This window comes from Halichoerus grypus, chromosome 7 (assembly GCF_964656455.1).
Source record: "Halichoerus grypus chromosome 7, mHalGry1.hap1.1, whole genome shotgun sequence".
Classification (NCBI taxonomy): domain Eukaryota; kingdom Metazoa; phylum Chordata; class Mammalia; order Carnivora; family Phocidae; genus Halichoerus; species Halichoerus grypus.
The window spans coordinates 131,928,072-131,949,847 of NC_135718.1; the positions used below are offsets into that span (position 1 = coordinate 131,928,072).

General features: G+C 35.2%; 1 protein-coding gene across 5 annotated transcripts in view; it reads right to left on the reverse strand.

The window, feature by feature from the left end:
- Window positions 1–21,776, reverse strand: part of LOC118530817 (complement factor H-like) — a 140,548-nt gene that overhangs the window by 48,088 nt on the left and 70,684 nt on the right. For all 5 annotated transcript variants that reach the window (XM_078078330.1, XM_078078329.1, XM_078078327.1 and 2 more), the window contains 2 exons: window positions 12,380–12,574; window positions 11,773–11,949 (listed from right to left, as the gene is read on the reverse strand). In XM_078078330.1, coding sequence (XP_077934456.1) covers window positions 11,773–11,949; window positions 12,380–12,574 — 372 coding nt within the window. The remainder of the gene's footprint in view (window positions 1–11,772; window positions 11,950–12,379; window positions 12,575–21,776) is intronic.

Here is a 21,776-nt window from a genome sequence, read left to right on the forward strand (position 1 = left end):
GATAGGTGAACACTCACTATTCACATTTGGCTAATTGTCTTCTGTTTTGCAATTGTTTTTCAATCTCTTCCACTTTTGATGACTTTCTTTGCTATTTGATTATGTTTTACAGTTACTTATTTTGATTTTTATCTCATCTTTTGTATGTCTATTATAGGTTTTCCTTCCTACTTTATTGAAGTATAATTGATAAAATTGTATATATAAAGTGTACAATGAGATGACTTGGTACACATACACATTTGGAAATGATTTTCAAAATCGCATTAATCACCTCACATACTTTTTTTTTGTAGCTGGAATGCTTACGATCTACTCTCTCCGCAAACTTGAGCTATACAATACATTATTACTAACTGCAGTCATCATGCTGTACATTAGATCTTCAGAATTATTCATCTTATAGCCTTGGACCAGCATCTCCTCATTCCCCCCATCTGCAAGCCCCTGATAATTACCATTCTACTCTCTGCTTCTATGAATTTGACCTTTTCTTTTTTTCTTTTTTGACTTTATATACAAGTTTAATCATGAAGTGTTTGTCTAACTCTGGCTTATTATGTTTAACATAATGTCCTCTAGGTTCGACAATGTTGTAAATAGCAAGATTTTCTTTTTTCTCATGGTTGGATAATATTCCATTATATATAGATATAATCTCACATCTTCCTTATCCATTAATGGACACTTAGGTTGTTTCTATATGTTGGTTATTGGGAATAAAGCTACAATGAACAGGAGGGTGCAGATATTTCTTCAAGATACTGATTTCATTTCCTTCAGATATATACCCAGAAATGGGATTGCTGTATAATATGGTAGTTCTATTAAATTTTTGAGGAACTTGCATATTGTTTTCCATAGGCCTATAACAAATTACATTCCCACCCTAAGCATACAAGAGTTTCCTTTTTCCACATTCTCACCAACACTTGTTATCTCTTGTCTTTTTGATAAAGGCCATTTTAACAGGTATGAGGTGATAGTTCATTGTGGTTTTGATTTGCATATGCCTGATGATTAGTGATTTTGAGTACCAATTGGCCATTTGCATGTATTCTTCAGAAAAATGTCTATTCAGATCTTTGCCCATTTTTAATTGGATTGGATTTTTTTTGCTATTGAGTTGTATAAGTTGTGATATATATCACAACTTATAGTGCATCAGATCTATGGTTTGCAAATATTTTCTCCCATTCCATAGGTTGCCTTTTCATTTTGTTGATTTGTTGAGTAGAAGCTTTTTCATTTGATATAGTTTTGTTTACTTCAGCTTTTGCTGTCTGTGTTTTGATGTCATATCCAAAAAATATCATCGCCAAGACCAATGTCAAGAAGATATTTTCCTATGTATCTTCTAGGACTTCTAGAGTTTAAAGTCATATTTAAGTCATCTAGAGTTAATTTTCATCAGTGGTTTAATATTGTGGTTTCATTTTTTTTGCTTGTGCTGAAGACGCTACTTTCTTCATGTGTATACTTGGCACCATTATCTAATTTTAATTAAGGATATATGTGTGACTTTATTTCTGGCTCCCAATTTTATTCCATTGATCTGCCAATATGATATTATTTTCATTTTAATCACTTTATAATATAGCTGAAATCAGAAAGCATGATGCCTTCAGCTTTGCTCTTCTTTCTCAAGATTGCTTTGGCTCTTTGGGAGTCTTTGTGGTTCCATGTAAATTTTAGCATTGTTTATTCTACTTCTGTGAAAAATACCAGTGCTATCTTGACAGGAATTGTATCTATTGATCGCTTTGGGTAGTATGCACATTTTAACAATATTAATTCTTCCAATCCATGTATATACATTATCTTTCCATTTATTTATATCTTCTTCAATTTATTTTATCATTGTCTTACTGTTTTTAGGATACAAGCCTTTCATCTCCTTAGATAGATTTATTCCTAGGTATCTTATTATTTTTGATGCTATTGTAAATGGTATTGTTTTTTAAATTTCTCTTTCTGATAGTTCATTATTCATTACACAACAGATTTTTGTGTATTGATATTGTATCCTGCAACTTTACTGACTTCATTTATTAATTCTAACAGGTTTGTGTGTGTGTGTGTGTGTGTGTGTGTGGAGTCTTAGGGTTTTCTCTATATATGTCATCTACAAACAGAGATAATTTTACTTCTTCATTTGGGTACCTTTTATTTCCTTTTGTTCAACAGTGGTGAAAGTGTGTATCCTTGTCTTTTTCCTGACCTTGAGGAAAAGCTGAAAGCTTTTCACAATTATATATGATGTTAGTTATAGGCTTCTTATTTATGGCCTTTATTATGTTGAGGTATATTTCTTCAACACCTAACTGTTGAGAGTTTTTATCATAAATGGATTGTGAATTGTGTCAAATGCTTTTTCTCTATCTATTGGGATGATTATATGATTTTTAACCTTTGTATTGCTAATGGAGTTTATCACATTACTGATTTGCATCTGTTGAACCATCCTTGAGGCCCATGGATAAACCCAACTTCATTATGGTGTATGAATCTTTTAATATGCTGTTGAATTCAGTTTGCTAATATTTTGTTAAGCATTTCTGATCTATCATTTATCAGTGATACTGGCCTATAAATTTTTTTTTCTTGTAGTGTCCTTGTCTAGCTTTGATCTAATCATGCTGATCTTGTAAAGTGGTATTGGAAGTGTCCCCTGCCCTCAAATTTTTGGAATGGTTTGAGAAGAATTGGTATTAATTCTTCTTTAAATTACAATGAAAACTTCTGGTCCCAGGCTTTTCTTTGTAGAGATATTTTAAATTAATGATTCAGTCCTGTTGCTTGTTATTGATTTGTTCAGATTTTCTATTTCTTAATGATTTTGTTTTGGCAAGTTTTGTATTTCTAGGAATTTATCCATTTCTTCTAGGTTATCCAATTTGTTGGTGTGTAATTGTTTATGCTTGTCTCTTATGAACATTTGTATTTCTGTGGCATCAGTCGAAAGTCTCCACTTTCATTTCTCATTTTGTTTATTTTATCTTCTCTTTTTTCTTAGTTTGTAAGCATTAGGTTTGTCAATTTTGTTTATCTTTCCAAAAAGGTAGGTATTAATTTTGTTGATTTTTTTTGGGTCTTTATTTCACATATTTCTTCTCTGATTTCTGTTATTTCCTTGCTTCTGCTAATTTTAGGCTTAGTTTATTCTTCTTTTTCTAGTTTTTTTGATGTATAAAGTTGGTTGTATATTTGAAATCATTTCTTTTTCTTAGTGTAGGCATTTATCACTATAAACATCTCTCATAGAACTGCTTTTGTATGTGAGGCATTTTTTTTCTCTCTTGCTGTTCTCAAAATTCTCTCTTTGTCTTTGGTTTTAGCTAGTTTTATTGTAAGATGTCTTAGAGAAGATTTCTTTGGGTTGAATCTGTTTGGGGACTTATGAGCTTCTTGATTTTGATAGTCCATATTTCTTCCTAGTTTGATAAATTCTCAGCCATTATTTCTTTAAGTTACTTTCTGCCCCTTTCTCCATCTCTTCTCCTTTTGGGACTTACACAATGCCTAAAATGTTTCCTCTGATAGCCTATAATTCATATGGGCTCTCTCTACTCCTTAAGTCTTATCCTTTGTTCTCCTCTGACTAGAAAATTTCAAATGACCTCTCTACTTCACAGATTCTTTCTTCTGTTTCATAAATCTGCTGTTGATGCTCTTTGTTGTATTTTTCGTTTCATCCATTGTATTCTTCAGTTCCAGAATTTCTGTTTGGTTCCTTTTATGATTTCTATCTCATTGTTTTCCTGATTTCTTTGAATTCTCTTTCTGTGTTTTCTTATAGCTCACGGAGCTTCCTTAAAACTACTGTTTGAATTCTTTATCAGGAAAATCATAGTTCTTCATTATTTGGGGGTAAGTTACTGGAATAATATTGTGTTCTTTCGGTGGTGTCATGTTTCCTTGATTTCTCATGTCCCTTAAAGTCTTGCATTGCTGCCTTCGCCTTTGAAGAAGCTCTCACTTCCTCTAGTCTTTTCTGACTGCTTTGGGAGAGAAATACTTTCTGTCACACCTGTTAGGGATTTTGAGGCTTTTTAAAAGAACTTTTTAATGGATATATCTGCTCCCTATGTTTTGCTACCACTTGGGATGGAATTCTTAGATTGTGTGCCTTCTTTCAATCCTGCAAAGATAGTCAGGGTCCTGACAGCTTCCTGTTTGCTGGACACAATGCTGAATGCTCAGGTATGTGCTTTCTACCATTCCTATGGAGTCAGTTTGGCTTTCTAGGTATGCTCACTAGCCATCTAGAAATTGCTGCATTCACCACCTTTGGGGCATACACAAGGAGCTGGCCAATGGATAGCAGGTGTGCGGAATGTTGGGGGTGCCATTAGGTGAGGAGGATCTGCAGGCAAGTCATCCCCAGTGGTTAGTGGGTACATCAGGGTACTCCCTGATGTAGTCTGCAAAGTGGTTAATAGGATCTTTGTCCCTTGATGAATTGAGCCCTGATTGCTGTGCTCCAAGCTTTCCTCAATCCCTTCAGTCATGAAGATCACCTCAGAATTCTGGATGTGGTGAGAAAGAAATGGGCCTTTTGGTCAGAGACCCACACAGCTGAGGAAGCCAGATGCTAACTCACACACTCTTTCCCCCAGTGGAGAAGTTGCAGGCTGAATGGGTCTCTCTTGGCACTGAACTGTGCCACTTTGTGGAAGGAGTGACTCAGATAATTGAAATTGTTCCTCTCACCCACTTCAATGCACCCACTGTTGGATCTTTTTGCTCTAATGGTGTGCTGAAACTTCTGCTAGATTCCCAGACTCCCAGAAAGATGCTCTTGTCTGTGGGTGATTGTCAAAATTGGTGTTCTTTGACAGGAAGAATAGAAACTTGTATTCTGCCATCTTGCTGGTGTCACTATTTTTTTCTTAGATTGAATGTATGTATGTATGTGTGCATTTAAGTTTTTATTTTAATACCAGTTGGTTAACATACTCATCATGACAAGTGCAATCCTTAATCCCCATCACCTATTTCACCCAACCCCTTTGCCCCCTGCCACCTTTCTCCCCTCTGATAACTATCACATTGTTCTTTACAGTTAGAGTCATTTTTTGCTTCTTGTTTTTTGTTTTTGGTTTGTATCTCTCTCTCTCACTTTCCCCCCTTTACTCATTTGTTTTGTTTCTTAAATTCCACATATGAGTGAGATCATATGGTATTTGTCTTTCTCTGACTTATTTCACTTAACATTATACTCTCTAGCTTCACCCATGTTGTTACAAATGGTAAGATTTCATTCTTTTTTATGGCTGAGTAATATTCCATTTTATACATATACCACCTCTTCTTTATCCATTTGTCAATCAATAGACAGACTGCTTCCGTATCTTGGCTATTCTATATAATGCTTCTATAAACATAGGGGTGCATGGATCCCTTTGAATTAGTGTTTTTGTTCTTTGAGTAAATACCCAGTAGTGTGATTGATGGGTCATACAGAAATTCTATTTTTAACTTTTTGAGGAACCTCCATACTATTCTCCAGAGTGGTTGCACCAGTTTGCATTCCCACCAACAGTGCAAGAGGGTTCTCCTTTCTCCACATCCTTGTCAACGCCTGTTGTTTCCTGTGTTGTTGATTTTAGCCATTCTGACAGGTGTGAGGTGATATCGCACTGTAGTTTTGATTTGCATTTCCCTGATGATAAGTGATAATGAGTATCTTTTCTTATGTCTGTGGGCCATCTGTCTGTCTTCTTTGGAGAAATGTCTGTTCATGTCTTCTGCCCATTTTTAAACTGGATACTTTGGTTTTTGAGTGTTGAGTTTTATAAGTTCTTTATATATTTTGGATACTAACCCCTTACCAGGCATGTCATTTGCAAATGTCTTCTCCCATTCCAAAAGTTGCCTTTTAGTTTTGTTGATTGTTTCCTTTGCTGCCCAGAAGCGTTTTATTTTGATGTAGTCCCAATAGTTTTTGTTTTGTTTTGTTTTTGCTTTTGTTTCCTTTGTCTCAGGGATCTATCTAGAAAGTTGCTGTGGCTGATGTCAGAGAAGTTACTGCTTGTGCTCTCTTCTAGGATTTTTATGGTTTCAGGTCTCACATTTAGGTCTTTCATCCATTTTGAATATTTTTTGTATATGGTATAAGAACGTGGTCCAGTGTCATTCTTTTGCATGTTGCTGTCCAGTTTCCCCAACACCATTTGTTGAAGAGACTGTCTTTTTCCTAATGGATTTTCTTTCCTGCTTTGCCAAAGATTATTTGACCATATAATTGTGGGTTTATTTCTGGGTTTTCTATTCTGTTCTATCAATCTATGTGTCTATTTTTGTGCCAGTATCATATTGCCTTGATCACTATAGCTTTGTAATATAAGTTGAAGTCTGGAATTGTGATGCCTCCAGCTTTGTTTTTCTTTTTCAAGCTTGCTTTGGCTATTCAGGGTCTTTTTGTGGATCCATATAAATTTTAGGATTGCTTATTGTAGTTCTGTGAAAAATGCTCTTGGTATTTTGATAGGGATTTCATTGAATGTGTAGATTGCTTTGAGTGGTGTAGACATTTTAACAATATTTGTTCTTCCAATCCATGAGCATGGAATGTCTTCCATTTCTTTGTGTCATCTTTAATTTCTTTCATCAGTGTTTTATAGTTTTCAGAGTACAGATCCTTTACTTCTTTGGTTAGGTTTATTCTTAGGTATTTTATTATTTTTGGTGCAATTGTAAACGGGACAGTTTTCTTAATTTTTCTTTCTGCTGCTTCATTATTGCTGTATAGAAAGGCAATAGATTTCTGTACTGTGATTTTGTAACCTACAACTTTACTGAATTCGTTGATCAGTTCTAGCAGGTTTTGATGGAGTCTTTTGGATTTTCTATATAGAATATAATGTCATCTCAAATAGTAACAATTTTACTTCTTCCTTACTGATTTGAATGCATTTTATTCCTTTTTGTTGTCTATATGCTGTGGCTAGGACTTCCAGTACTATGTTGAATAAAAGTGGTGAGACATCCTTGTCTTGTTCCTGACCTTAGGGGAAAAGCACTGTTTTTCCCCATAATGGATGATGTCAGTTGTGGCTTTTTCATATGTGGCCTTTATTATGTTGAGGTATGTTCCCTCTAAACCTACTTTGTTGAGGGCTTTTATCATGAATGATTGTTGTACTTTGTCAAATGCTTTTTTGGCATCTGTTGAAATGATCATATAGTTCTTATCCTTTCTTTTACTGATGTGATGTATCATGTTGATTGATCTGTGAATATTGAACCACTCTTGAAACCCAGGAATAAATTCCACTTGATTGTGGTGAATATTTTTTTTAAACGTATTGTTGAATTCAGTTTGTTAGTATTTTATTATGGATTTTTGTGTCATCAGAAATATTGACCTGTAGTTCTCTTTTTTGTGGTGTCTTTATTTGGTTTTGGTATCAGGGTAGTGCCGGGCCTCATGAAATGCATTTGGAAGCTTTCCTTCCTTTTCTATTTTTTGGAATAGTTTGAGAATAGGTATTAAATCTTCCTTAAGTGTTTGGTAGAGGGGTGCCTGGGTGGCTAGGTCAGTTAAGAATCCGACTCTTGATTTCAGCTCAGGTTGTGATCTCAGGGTCATGAGATCCAGCCCTATGTCAGGCTCTGCGCTCAGCAGGGAGTCTGCTTGGATTCTCCCTCTGTCCCTCCCTCTGCCCCTCCATCCCCACCCTCTCTCAAAATAAATAAATAAATCTTAAAAAAATGTTTGGTAGAGTTCCTCTATGAAGCCATCTGATCTTGGACTTTGATTATTTGGTTTTTTTGATTACTGATTCTTTTTTTTTTTTGCTTGTAATTGGTCTGTTCAAATTTTCTGTTTTTTCCTGTTTCGGTTTTGGTAGGTTTATGTTTCTAGGAATTTAACCTTTCTTCTGGTTGTCCAATTTGTGGGCATGCAGTTTTTCAGAATATTCTCTTATAATTGTTTGTGTTTTTGTGGTGTTGGTTGTTACTTCTCCTCCCTTATTTGTGATTTAATTTATTTGGTTCCCTTTTCTTTTTGATAAATCTGACTAGGGGTTTATCAAATTTATCATTTTTTTCCAAGAACCAGCTCCTGGTTTCATTTATCTGTTCTATTGTTTTTCTAGTTTATCATTTACTTCTGCTCTAATCTTTATTATTTCCTTCCTTCTGCTGGTTTTAGTTTTTTTTTTCTTGTTGTTTTTCTAGCTCTTTTCCGTGTAAGGTTAGGTTGTTTATTTGACATTTTTCTTGCTTCTTGAGCTAGGCCTGTGTAGTATAAACTTTCCTCTTGGAACCATTTTTGCTGCATCCCGAAGATTTTGAACTGTGTTTTCATTTTCATTTGTTTCCATGTACTTTTTAATCTCTTCTTTTATTTCCTCTTGACCCATTCATTGTTTAGTAACATGTTACTTAATCTCCATGTATTTGTGATCTTTCAGACTTTTTTCTTGTGGTTGACTTCTAGTTTTATAGCGTTGTGGTCAGAAAAGATGCATAGTATGACTTTGATCTTTTTGAGTCTGTTGAGGCTCATTTTGTGGCTTAATATGTGTTCTATTCTATGTGCCCTTGAAAAGAGTGTGTATTCTGCTGTTTTATGATAGAATGTTCTGAATGTATCTGCTAAATCCATCTGGTTCAGTGTGTCATTCAAAGCCATTGTATCCTTGTTGATTTTCTGTTTAGATGATCCATCCATTGATGTAAATGGGGTTTTAAAGTCCCCTATTATTGTGTTATTATTGATTAGTTCCTTTATGTTTGTTATTAACAGTTTTATGTATTTGGGAGCTCCCATGTTGGTTGCCTACATATTTACCATTGTTATATCTTCTTCTTGGATTATCCCCTTTATTATTATATGTTGTCCTTCTTTGTCTTCTGTTATAGTCTTTGTTTTAATGTCTATTTTGTCCAATATAAGCATTGCTACCCCAGCTTTCTTTTGACACCCATTTGCATGATAAATGTTCTCCGTCTCCTCACTTTCCATCTGCAGGTGACTTTTGTTCCAAAATGAGTTTTGTAGGAAGCATATAGATGGGTTTGTTTTACCCATTCTGTCAACTTATGTCTTTTGATTGGAGAGTTTAGTCCATTTCCACTCAAAGGAATTATTGGTAGATATGTATTTATTGCCACCTTATTACCTGTTTTGTGGTTGTTTCTGAAGATTTTCTCATCTTTTCTTGTCATTCTCTCTTTTATGGTTTGCTGGTTTTCTTTAGTGACATATTGGCTTTCTTTCCCTTTATTCTTTGCATATTTATTAGTGGTTTTGACTTGTGGTTACCATTAGGTTTTTATATAACATCTTCTGCATATATCACTCTATATTAAGTTGATGGTCAATTAAGTTTGAACCCATTCTTATTCCTCTCTTCCCCAGGTATATGGTGTCAAATTTTACATCCTTTTATTTTGTGAATTCCTTGACTGAATTTTTTTACAGAAATATTCATTTTTACTGTTTTGTGTTTCCTACATTCATACTGTCACTTTTGGTCTCTTCTTTTCACTCAGAGTCCCCTTTAATATTTCTTGCAGGGCTGGTTTAGTGGTCATGAACTCCATTAATTTTTTTGGGGGGAATTCTTTATCATTTCTTCTATTTTGAATAATAGGCTTTCTGGATAGAATATTCTTGGCTGCAGATTTTTCCCATTCAGCACTTTGAAGTTATCATGCCACTTCCTTCTGACTTGGATAATTTCTGCTGAAAATTCCCTGGTAGTCTTATGGGTTTTCCCTTATATTTTACTGTCTTTTTGTTTGCTTTATTTTGTTTTTGTCTTGCTTCTTTAAAAATTTTTTTTTCTATATCACTATGTTTTGCCAATTTATTTATAATATGTCTTGGTTTGGGTCTGCTTTTGTTGATTTTGGGGGGTTCTCTATGCTTCCTGGATCTGGATATCTGTTTCCTCCCCCAGATTAGGGAAGTTTTCTGCTATTATTTCTTCAAATAAATTTTCTGCCCCCTCTTTTTTTCTTTTTCTTCTGGGACTCCTATAATAGGAATGTTGTTATGTTTGATGGAGTCACTGAGTTCCTTATGTCTATTCTCATTTTGCATAATTCTTTTTTCTCTCTTTTGTTCAGCATGATTACTGTTACTTTGTCTTCTAGGTCATTAATTCCCATTCCTCTGCTTCTTCCAGCCTGCTGTTCACTCCATCAGGTGTGTTTCTCATTTTGTTTATTGAGCCCTTGATCTCTGCTATGTTATTCTTTATCTCTGTATTAAAGGTCTCACTCATGTCTTTGACTTTTTTTCTCAAGTCCAGTGAGTATCTTTGTAATATTATCTATCAGGCATATTGCTAATATATATTTTACTTACATCTCTGGCTGTGGCCCTGTATTCTTTCATTTGGGACAAATTCTTCTGTTTTCTCATTTTATCTAAATTTCTATGCCTGCATCTTTGTTCAGAAAGTCAGCTACTTCTCCTGTTCTTGAGGGTAATGGCCTTATGAAGAAGAGGTTCTATAGTGCTCTGCAGTGTTGTGACCACTGTCCCCCAGGGCCTGACACTTCAGGGAGTGTCTCCAATGTGTGCTGTATGCACACTGCTGTTGTGTCCTGACTGCTTTATCCTTCAGGCCAGTCATCTGCAGAGGCCCTCTTTGACTGTTGTGGTCAGTATTTGGTCCCTGGCCTGACTGTGTTGAGTTTTAACTTTAGGTGTGCTATGGTCCGCTTGTGAAATGAGACCTCTTCTCACCACTGCTGGAATCAAGGCTTCCCAAAACTCCCAGGTTGGGAGATGTGGTGGGGGCAGGGGTTTGGCTTGGTCTTCTGGGGGAGGAGGCTGGCTGTTCAGGGACTGAGGCAAGCATGACCAGGAAGGGTGGTTCCACTGGAGCACAGGGAGGTGGGACTTGGTGCAAGCAAGTTAGGTGGTGAGTGTTGGCCCTGTGCTGGTTCTCACAGGTGGCTCTGTGTTTATGCTGAAGGGTGGGGGAGGGAAATGGCACCTGCCAGTTCCTTTGTTTCCAAAACTGCCTTTCTGCAACACGCTCCTCACTGTGTGCCCTGTGTGCTCTTCAGATTGCTCTTTCCGGCTGTATGTTGACAGGCTGCTTGGTTGCCTTTTCTCCAAGCCCCAATGTCGTTTGAGCTGTCCCAGAGCCAAGCACACTGACACTTGAAAACCCCAGGCTTTAAACACCACTGGTTATAAGAATTATGAAGAATTATGAAATTTGGCCTCTCTCACTTTCTAAGACAATTGTTATGGTAATTCATTTTTCCCATGTGCTCCCTTGTGTGTTAATCTGTCCCTTGCCTTTCTCTGTGACCATGGCTCTCTCCCCACCTCAGTGGCCACAGTCCGTTTCTCTCAAACTGTGTACATCTTACTTCTTCAATGTGGCCTCTTCCTGACCTTTAGTTGTGGAATTTGTTCTGCCGGTCTTCAGGTTGATTTCTGGGGTATTTAGGATGATTTGATGGTTATGTAGGTGTATTCATGGGACAAGGCAAGCCTAGGTTCCTCCTACTCCACTGCCATATTCTTCCCTCCACTGCTGGTATCACTCTATTATTACAGGTTTCTTCTTTGTGTTTCTTTTACTGTTTCTTGACTAATACCTATCAGTAGACATTTATTTTGCTGCATATGTATCAAGAAATGTGTATATCCACTCATACATACTTGGAAAAAATAAAGCTAAGTATATCCATTGGCAGAAATAAGAAAGTTGATATAAAATTTTGCTACAGTTAATAAAGATGTGGGTTAGAAAACCATAAATATACTGGGATCTCAGACCATTTACTTACTGAGAGGAATGCATTCTGGAGGAGGGAACCAGTCACTCTCTGTACATGTCATTATAGTCTGCTCATTTGGAAGACTGTAACCAGAATTACATTTAACTCTCACAGATTCATCTTGGAGAAATGCTTGTCCATACGTTGGATAATCTCCATTTTTCAAATAATTGAAAATACATCGTCCTAAAAATCATAAAAATGAACAAAAATTTTTAAAAACCCATAAATTCAGTCAAAATAGTAAGTTAAAAACTGTTTGTACACTATTAAAACTATAATGCATAAGTATCCAAAAACTTAAGAAAAACTAAAGCTACTACCAAATGTGTAGGAAGAAAAAAATCAATATTCAATATTATTTATCTTCAGTTTTTATAATTAAAATATGTATGAATGATATAGGTGTTTTTGAGAAGCTTCTATCTTTATCTGTTATGTGATTTTTATGAAAAGCTCCTCATTAAAGGAAAAACCTATATTGGTCTTTGCTCATAAAACTTATCCCTTGGCCTCATTTTTGTCATACAAGGCTTAATTGTACTCACTTATGTGTTTTTCCCCCTCTACTATTTGAAATATGTACACATATACAATTATAAAAAGGTTTACTTACTGCGGCATGGTACTGCTGGTTCCCATCCTTTGTGTGTGCAAGTAATGTATTCCCACGCATTTTGTGAAGGAGTCACAAAATTGGAATCACAGGAATAGTAAAAAGATTTTCCTATAGCTGCTGGAAATTGTGATCTATATCTATTTTCACGGTATAAACTTCCATGTTTTATTTCTGGAAAATCACAGGGCTTCACTTGCAATACAAACAAAAGAAACAAAAACAGTATAAATAATGTTTTACCTTAATAAAAAAATCAAATTAGAAATGAATTGTTTCATTGGTGAATTACATCCTTTTATTATCATAATTTCGCTCATTGCAACAGGGTTTTTAGGACAAGAAAAGTTATAAAATTCAGATGAAGTGTGATGAAGTTATTGCTAATGAAGTTAAAATTATATCTTGTGGGTCATATGATATATATGATATATATGTATGAAAACTCTTGTGGAATAAGACTGTACAGACCTAGGGGCGCCTGGGTGGCTCAGTTGGTTAAGCGACTGCCTTCAGCTCAGGTCATGATCCTGGAGTCCTGGGATCGAGTCCCGCATCGGGCTCCTTGCTCAGCGAGGAGTCTGCTTCTCCTTCTGACCCTCCCCCCCTCATGCTCTCTCTCTCTCATTCTCTCTCTCTCAAATAAATAAATAAAATCTTTAAAAAAAAAAAAAAAGACTGTACAGACCTATTTAATGACTTCTCCTTGAGTATGTATATCCTAGCCCTGGATGATTAAATGAGCATCTTGGTTGGGAGATGAAAGTACTGATTTTATTGCTCAGATCATCTATCTTCTTTTCCTTTCTTTTCTGTTCTCAACAGAAATCAGAGCCCTGCCTTTTCTTCTCAAACCAACTCAATGTAGGGAGATAGTGGGATTTTTCTGTAGATTAACATTCATTAATTTATTTTTCTACTTACCGTAAATAGTGTAAGAAATATAGAGAAACACAAAAATTTTCCATCTGCCACATTATACAGAAAAATAATATTCTTATTAATGCCTGAAACCAGTCATTGAGGCAAGTTTTCCTCTTTTTATTTAATCAAAGAAATGGACTAAGAATATTTCTTAATATCTAAATAGTTAATTAAGATTATGGCAAACATTTGATTGTTATTACTAATTTTAATTGGAGAACGAGGTATTTTAAAATATGTCATACATACATAATAATATATATGACATATTTCATACATAATATGTCATACTATATATGGTATATTTGACACATATATAACATATATATCACATACAATGTGACATATGTCATAATATGTATATATCATGTACATGAGGTGTTTAAAAATATGTCACATTTACATAATATGTCATATATACCATATATAGGAGATGCTTTCAAATATGTCATATAAGTCATAATATGTATATTTTAGAATAAAAGTGAATATTTGATGCCATTATAGTTTGATTCTTTTTAAACACTAAAATGTCTTATTTTTATTGAGGTATAATATAATTGTATTTTATTGAGTTATTCTTATAAATTGAATATTTTTGACATATATGTTCAAGTGTTCTGTTGTTTATAACACATTTATATATAGTATTTTCTAGAAAAAGTTTCCCTTTTTGTTGGATGATTTAGAGATAATCTAGTACTTTTAATGCCAGACTGTTAGTTTTATTTCCATTTAATGATTCGATTGCAAGGAATCTTGTGCAACACATGAACAACAGTTCCAGCACACACATACACACACACATACACACACACAAGTATTCATTATCATCTTCATCTTACTTAAGTTCACTGATCCATTTTCTTTTTTGTTTGATTAGAGAAATTTTCTAGTAGTTTTGCAGACGTGTTATGTGGATTATACACTTTGAATCCTTGCATATACTGTTTTTCTTTAATAAAGATTTTTTAAAAGATTTTACTTATTTATTTGAGAGAGAGAGTGTGTGCACCAGGGGTGGGGAGGGACAGAGAGAGAAGCAGACTCCCCACTGAGCAGGACCCAGGGATCATGACCTGAGCCAAAGGCAGAGGCTTAACCAACTGAGCCATCCAGGTGCCCCTTTAATAAAGATTTGTAAATGATGCCTTCTGTAGGTATAGATTCTTGACCTCCATAGCTCTCATTGAAAGATTTTTTCCCCACTCTTTTTAAGCTTCCAATGTTAAGATTAAAATGCTCATTTACTCTTATACCTTTTAAGCAACGTTCTAGGGTTTTTTTCCCCCCTAGTAATTTTTGAATATTTAGATTATTTTCTCTATCTCTTGAATGAATTTCATCGTGGTACATCAAGATGTGTGTCATTTAACAAAAATTCTACCTTGGGCAAGCTTCAGTCTTTGGATTTGCAGGAACTGAGTCTTAAAGAACTCAATTAAATTAGCTGTGAAATTGTAAAGGAGAGATTTGAATCCTGGTGGTCCGATTTCAGAACAACTACAGTTATCCACCTATTACGGTGTTTCAAAGGATATGAATTAAAGAAAACAGACTGCTGAGATTTCTTTTCAAAAGGTATGCAAAGGGGATAAAATTAAAAGTGGGTATTATTATTATGACAAGCTGGGACCCCTTTACTATCTTCCTCTTTCATATGGGCACACTTAAATATGTTTTTATACTCTAACAAGATCATCTCTGAAGTAAATATAATATTTCACATATGGTCTGATCAGCACTGAGATTGGCAAGACTTAGAAGAGCCTCATTTTACCTTAGACTCCTATCAATGCACGTTGTGGTCTTACAAACAGTCCTGGTGGTTCTATCATAGTTTTGACTCAAATTAATCTCAAAATTGTTTAAAATATTCACTAATTTTTTTTAAGTAGGCTCCACACCCAGCATGGGGCCCAATGTGGGGCTTGAACTCATGACCCTGAGATCAAGACCTGAGCTGAAATTAGGAGTCAGATACTTAACCAACTGAGGCCTCCAAGCACCCCAAATACTAAATAATTCAAAAAATATTTCTAATCTGTCTGTACTTGTACAGCTGATTCCTTTGACCTAAGCCCAGTATCTTATAGTTGTCACTACTAAATGTCATGTTATTAGATTCAACCTAGCACATAGGATTCTTTTTGAAGAATGAATCTGTGCTAATGCAGATTCACTATCATTATCCTGAGAAATTCCACTTGTAAATTTGTACTATTTCCCATAAACAAATTAAACTCTATGATAACAGAAATGAGTCATGAAAATAGTCCTGAGAACAAAGTCCTGAATCTGATACTTGGGTAAGGTTATTTAATGAAATTACCAACTATCTCATAAACCATCTAACTGGTCAATTTCCCCATCTTGTCCAAAAGAACTTCATAAGGTCCCTTGGGAATAACCTTGCTGGGACCCAGATACAGTTGAACTGATCTACCATTTCCATAAGCCCACCATAAACATGACTAAATATTTTCCTTAGAAAATACCACCCCCAAGGCACACTGTAGATACAGACTGAACTATGATCTCAGTCTTCCTACGAAAGAGGACTGCTAACCTTTCCTGAAGTTTCAGCCTGAGGAGCAGGCTTCTGGTTTGGCACACACCTAGGGGCCTACATAGGTGTTCTCTGGGGGATAGGCCAGTGGAGGCCAACTTTGTGATCTTCCTCTGCCTCGCTCTAGGTCAATGGTATCTCCAGGAAAGAAGCTTGTTCTTTTCCATGGTGCCCTGGCTTTAGTGATTCCCAGCTAGGGTATTCCTCTAGACTGCCTTCCTCTGGTGGCCAGCTGGGCTTATGATTGTGGTCCTATAGGACTGCAACAAATGGGGAAAGAATTCTAAACCAGCTACCACCCCAGGGCACAGCAGAGAGGCAGGAGACTAAGGAATCTATTTTTTCTTGCAAAAGAGGCCTATTGGCCTATCTTCATAACTGAGTCCTGAGAGGCAGGCTTCTAATTAAACTAAAGGCCAACTGTAATCCTCCCAGAGACCTCTAGAGATCACATCTCTCTCTTTGCTGCACTCCAGAGTGCTGGTATCTTCTAGAAGGGAGCTCATACACGCATCTGCTGTCCAGCTTTTGCATATGGTGCCCTGGTTTTTGTGATTGCTGCCCAGGTATTGGCCTTTGATTGCCTGCCCTTGGTGGCCAGCAGGGTTTGTATTCGTGAATTCAAAGAGATGGTGGTAGAGAAAGAAACAGTTCTTAACTGGCTATCACTCCATTGTTCAGTTCAGAAGGAGCAGACAGAAATGCCCATCTCCCAGTCTTCCCCTGAAAGAGGTATATTTGCATACATTAAACATTGCTGCCTGAGGACCTGGCTTCCTATAAGCCTGAATCTAGGTGCTAACTGAGATCCTCCCCTTTGGGACACTGTCCAGGTCTTGGCACACTCTCAGCTACTGAGAGCCACTTAACATAAAGTAGGGTGATGGACAATCACAAGGCTTGAGAGATAACCAAAAGCAGGGCAGTGTTAAACAATAATGGTCATCTTCTAAGTGAGGCCATTCTTTCAAGACTAGGAGAGGTGGCTGTTTTTATCTCATGCACAGAAATAAACAGAGAATCAAGGAAAATGAAGAAACAGAAGAATATATTCAAAGTGAACGAACAAGATAAAACCTCAGAAAAAGCTCTGATAGAATGAAAATAAGTGGTTTACTTGATAAAGAGTTGAAAATAATGGTTATAAAGATGCTCACTAAGCTTGGGAGAAGAACGGATAAACATAGTAAGAATTCCAACAAAGATAGAAAATAGAAGAAAGTACCAAGTAGAAGTCACAGAGCTGGGGAATACAATAATTGTACTGAAAAATAGAGTAAAAAGTTTCAATAGCAGACCAGAGAAAGCAGAAGAAAGGATTGGGAACAGGATAGTGGAAGGCCAACTTTGATCCTCCCCGAAAGGATCAGGAAGACAGGATAGTGGAACTCACTGAATCAAAGCAGCAGAAAGAAAAAGGAATACAAAAGAGTAAAGGTGGGGAATGATGGGACAACATCAGCAGACCAAATTCACACTATAAGAGTCCCAGAAGAAGAAGAGAGAAAGGGGCAGAAACTTATTTGAAGAAATAGGGACTGAAAATTTTCCTAACCTGGGGAAGGAAATAGACATACAGATCCAGGAAACCTACGGAGTTGCAAATAAGATGAACTCAAAGAAACCCACGCCAATACACATTATAGTTGAACTGTCAAAAGTTAAAGACAGGGGAAGAATCTCAAAAGCAGCAAGAGAAACAACTTGCTACATAGAGAGATTAAAATGTTTACAAGACAAGCAAAAGCTAAAGAAGTTAATCATCACTAGACCAACATTATAAGAACTGTTAAATGGGATTCTTAAGGTTGAGGTAAAAGGGTGCTAGTTATTAACAGGAAAACATATATATGTATAAATCTCATTGGTAAAGGCAAATATATAGTAAAATTCAGCATAATCTAATATTGTAAGGGTTGATCACTTATAAAGTTAGGAAGAAGGTTAAAGAGACAAAAGAAGTAAAAATATGTATAACTATGATAATTTATTAAAGGATGCACAAACATAGTAAATTGTGACATCAAAAATATAAACATGGGGGGAGTAAAATGGTAGAGCTTTAGAACATAATCAACGTTAAGTAGAGTGTTATAAATATAAGTTGTTTTATGTAAGTCTTTTGGTAACCACAAAGCAAAAACCTTTGGTAGATGCACAGAAGTTAAAGACAAAGGAATCTAAGCATACTCTACAGAGAATAATAAAATCACAAAGGAATAAAGCAAGAGAAGAAGAAAGGACCAGAGAAATTACAAAACAGTGGGAAAACAAATAACAAAGTGGCAATAAGTGTACACCTATCAATAATGACTTTAAATATAAATGTACTAAATCTTCTAATCAAAAGATATAACATGGCTGAATAGATTAAAAAAAAAAAAAAAGGACCCATCTATATGCTGCCTACAAGAGGCTCAGTTCAGATGTAAGGACACATAGACTGAAAGTGAGGGGATAGAAAAAGATATTCCATGCAAACAAAAACCAAAAAAAAAAAAAAAAAAAAAAGGAAAAAAGAAAAAAACTAGTGTATTTACACTTATATCAGACAAAATAGACTTTAAAGCAAAGACTGAAATAAAAGACAAAGGTAGTCATTACATAGAGGGGCTCATCCCACAAGAGGATATAATACTTGTAAATTTTAAGCAGTCAACATAGGAGCTCCTAAAATGTAAAGCAAATATGAACAGAAATAAAGGGAGAAATAGACAGCAATACAATAATTAATACTCCCTCTTTCATTAGTGGATAGATCATTCAGACAGAAAATCTATCAGGAGACACTGACATAAAGCGACATGTTAGACCAAATGGACTTAACAGACATACACAGAACATCCATCTAAAACTATCAGAATACAAACTCTTATCAAGTACACATGGAACATCCTTCATGATAGACATATGTTATATCACAAAACAAGTCTTAATAATATTAAGAAGATTGAAATTATATCAAATATCTTTTCTGATTATATTTATAATCAGATATATATATCAGAAATGATATATATATATAATCAGAAATGAAAGAGGATACATACAACTGATATCAGAGAAATATAAAGGCTCATAAGAGACTACTATGAACAATTATACACCAATAAATTGGACAACATAGAAGAGATGGATAAATTCCTAGAAATATACAACCTACCAAGACTGAATCATGAAGAAATAGAAAATCTGAAAGACCAATTACTAGCAAGGAGATTAAATCAGTAATCAAAAACCTCCCAACAAACAAAAGTCCAAGACCAGATGGCTTCACTGGTAAATTCTACCAACATTTAAAAAGGATTAATGCCAATCATTTTGTAACTCTTCAAAAATATAGAAGAGGAGGGAACACTTCCAAAGTCATTTTATGAGGCCAGTGTTACCCGATACCCAAACCAGAGAAAGACACCAGAAGAAAAGACAATTACAGGCCAATACCTGAAAACATAGGTGTAAAAATCTTCAACAAAATATTAGCAAACTGAATTCAACAATACATTAAAAGGATAATACACTTTGATCAAGTAGGATTCATTCCAGGGATGCAAGGATGGTTCAATATCCACAAATCAATGTGATGCACCACATTAACAAAATGAAGTATAAAAAGCATATGATCATCATCTCAATAGATGCACAAAATGCATTTGATAAAATTAAACAATTTTTATGATGAAACTTTTAACAAAGTGGGTGTAGAGGGAACATACCTCAATGTATAAAGCCTATATATGACCAGCTCACACCATCTTTATACTCAATAGTAAAAAGCTTTTCCTCTAAGATCAGGAAAAAGATAAGAATGCTTACTCTCACGACTTTTATTGAACATATTATTAGAAGTCTTAGCTAGAGTAATTAGGCAAGAAAAAGAAATAAAAGGCATCCACTCAGAAAGGAAGAAGTAAAACTTTCACTATTTTCAGATGATGTGATAGTATACACAGAAAACCCTAAAAACACCACCAAAACTTGTTTGAATTAATAAATGAATTTGGTGAAGTTGCAGGATACAAATCAATGTACAAAAATCTGGTGTGTTTCTATACACTAATAATAAACAATCAGAAAGAGAAATTAAGAAAACAATCCCATTTACAATAGCATCAAAAAGGATAAAATATCTAGGAATAAATCTATCCAAGGAGGTGAAAAATCTGTACCCTGAAAACTATAAGACAATGATGAAATAAAGTGAAGACACAAATAAATGAAAGGTAGTCCATGTTCATGGATTGGAAGGGTTAATATTGTTAAAATGTCCATACCACCCAAACAATCTATAGATTCAATACAATTCCTATCAAAATTCCAATGGCATTTTTCACAGAAATAGAACAAACAATCCTAAAATTTGTTTGGAGCCACAAAAGAATCCAAATAGTCAAAGAAATCTTGAAAATGAACAAAGCTAGAGGCATCATACTTCTAGGTTTTAAACTATATTACAAAGTTACAGTAATCAAAACAGTACGGTATTGGCATAATAACAGACACATAGTTCAATGGAACAGACAGCCTAGAAATAAACTCATGCATATAAGGTCAGATAGTTTATGATAAAGAAGCCAAGAATACACAGTGGGTAGAGGACATTCTCTTCAATAAATGGTGTTGAGAAAACTGGACAGCCACATGCAAAAGAATGAATCTGGACCACCATCTACACCATATACCAAAACTAACACAGAATGGATTAAAGACTTGAATGTAAGACCTGAAACAATAAAACTCCTAGAAGAAAACATAGGGGATAAGCTCTTTGACATTGGTCTTGGCAATTATTTTTTATTTATTTATTTTATTTATTTTTTATTTTTTAAGATTTTATTTATTTATTTGAGAGAGAGAGAATGAGAGAGAGCACATGAGAGGGGGGAGGGTCAGAGGGAGAAGCAGACTCCCCGCCGAGCAGGGAGCCCGATGCGGGACTCGATCCAGGGACTCCAGGATCATGACCTGAGCCGAAGGCAGTCGCTTAACCAACTGAGCCACCCAGGCGCCCGGCAATTATTTTTTAGATTTGACACCAAAAGCAAAGGCAACACAGGCAAAACTAAACAAGTGGGACTGCATTAAACTAAAAACTTCTGCATAGCAAAGGAAATCATCAACAAACTAAAAAGGCAACCTACTGAATAGGAGAAAATATTTGCAAATCATATATCTGATAAAGGGTAAATATCCAAAATATACTTTAAAAACTCATACAATTCAATAACAACAACAACAACAACAACAACAACAACAAAAAGCCCAATCTGAATAAAACATGGGCAGAGGATCTGAATAGACATTTTTCTAAAGAAGAAATATAGATGGGCAACAAGCATATGAAAAGATACTCAACTTCACTTATCATCAGAGAAATGTAAATTGAAATCACAATAAGATATTACTTCACACTTGTTAAAATGGCTGTCATCAAAAAGAAAAAAATAACAAGTGTTGGTGAGGATGTAGAGAAAGGGAACATTTCTGCATTGTTAGTGGGAATGTAGATTGGTGCAGTCACTGTGGGAACAGTATGATTTCTCAAGTAATTAATAGAACTACCATATGATCCAGCAATTCCACTTCCGGGTATTTATCTGAAAGAAAGGAAAACACTAGCTCGAAAAGCCATACATACCCCATGTTCACTGCAGCATTATTTATAATAGCCAAGATATGGAAGCAATCTAAGTGTCCATTGCTCGATGAACGCATAAGGAAAATGTGACATATATATAAACTATTCAGTCAAAAAAGAAGGAAATATTGCCATTTGTGACGACATGGATGGACTTTGAGGGCAATATGCTAAGTGAAATAAATCAAAGAAAAATACCATATGAGCTATACTTAGAATCTGAATATACCAAAATCTTAGATAAAGAGAATAGATTGGTGGTTGCT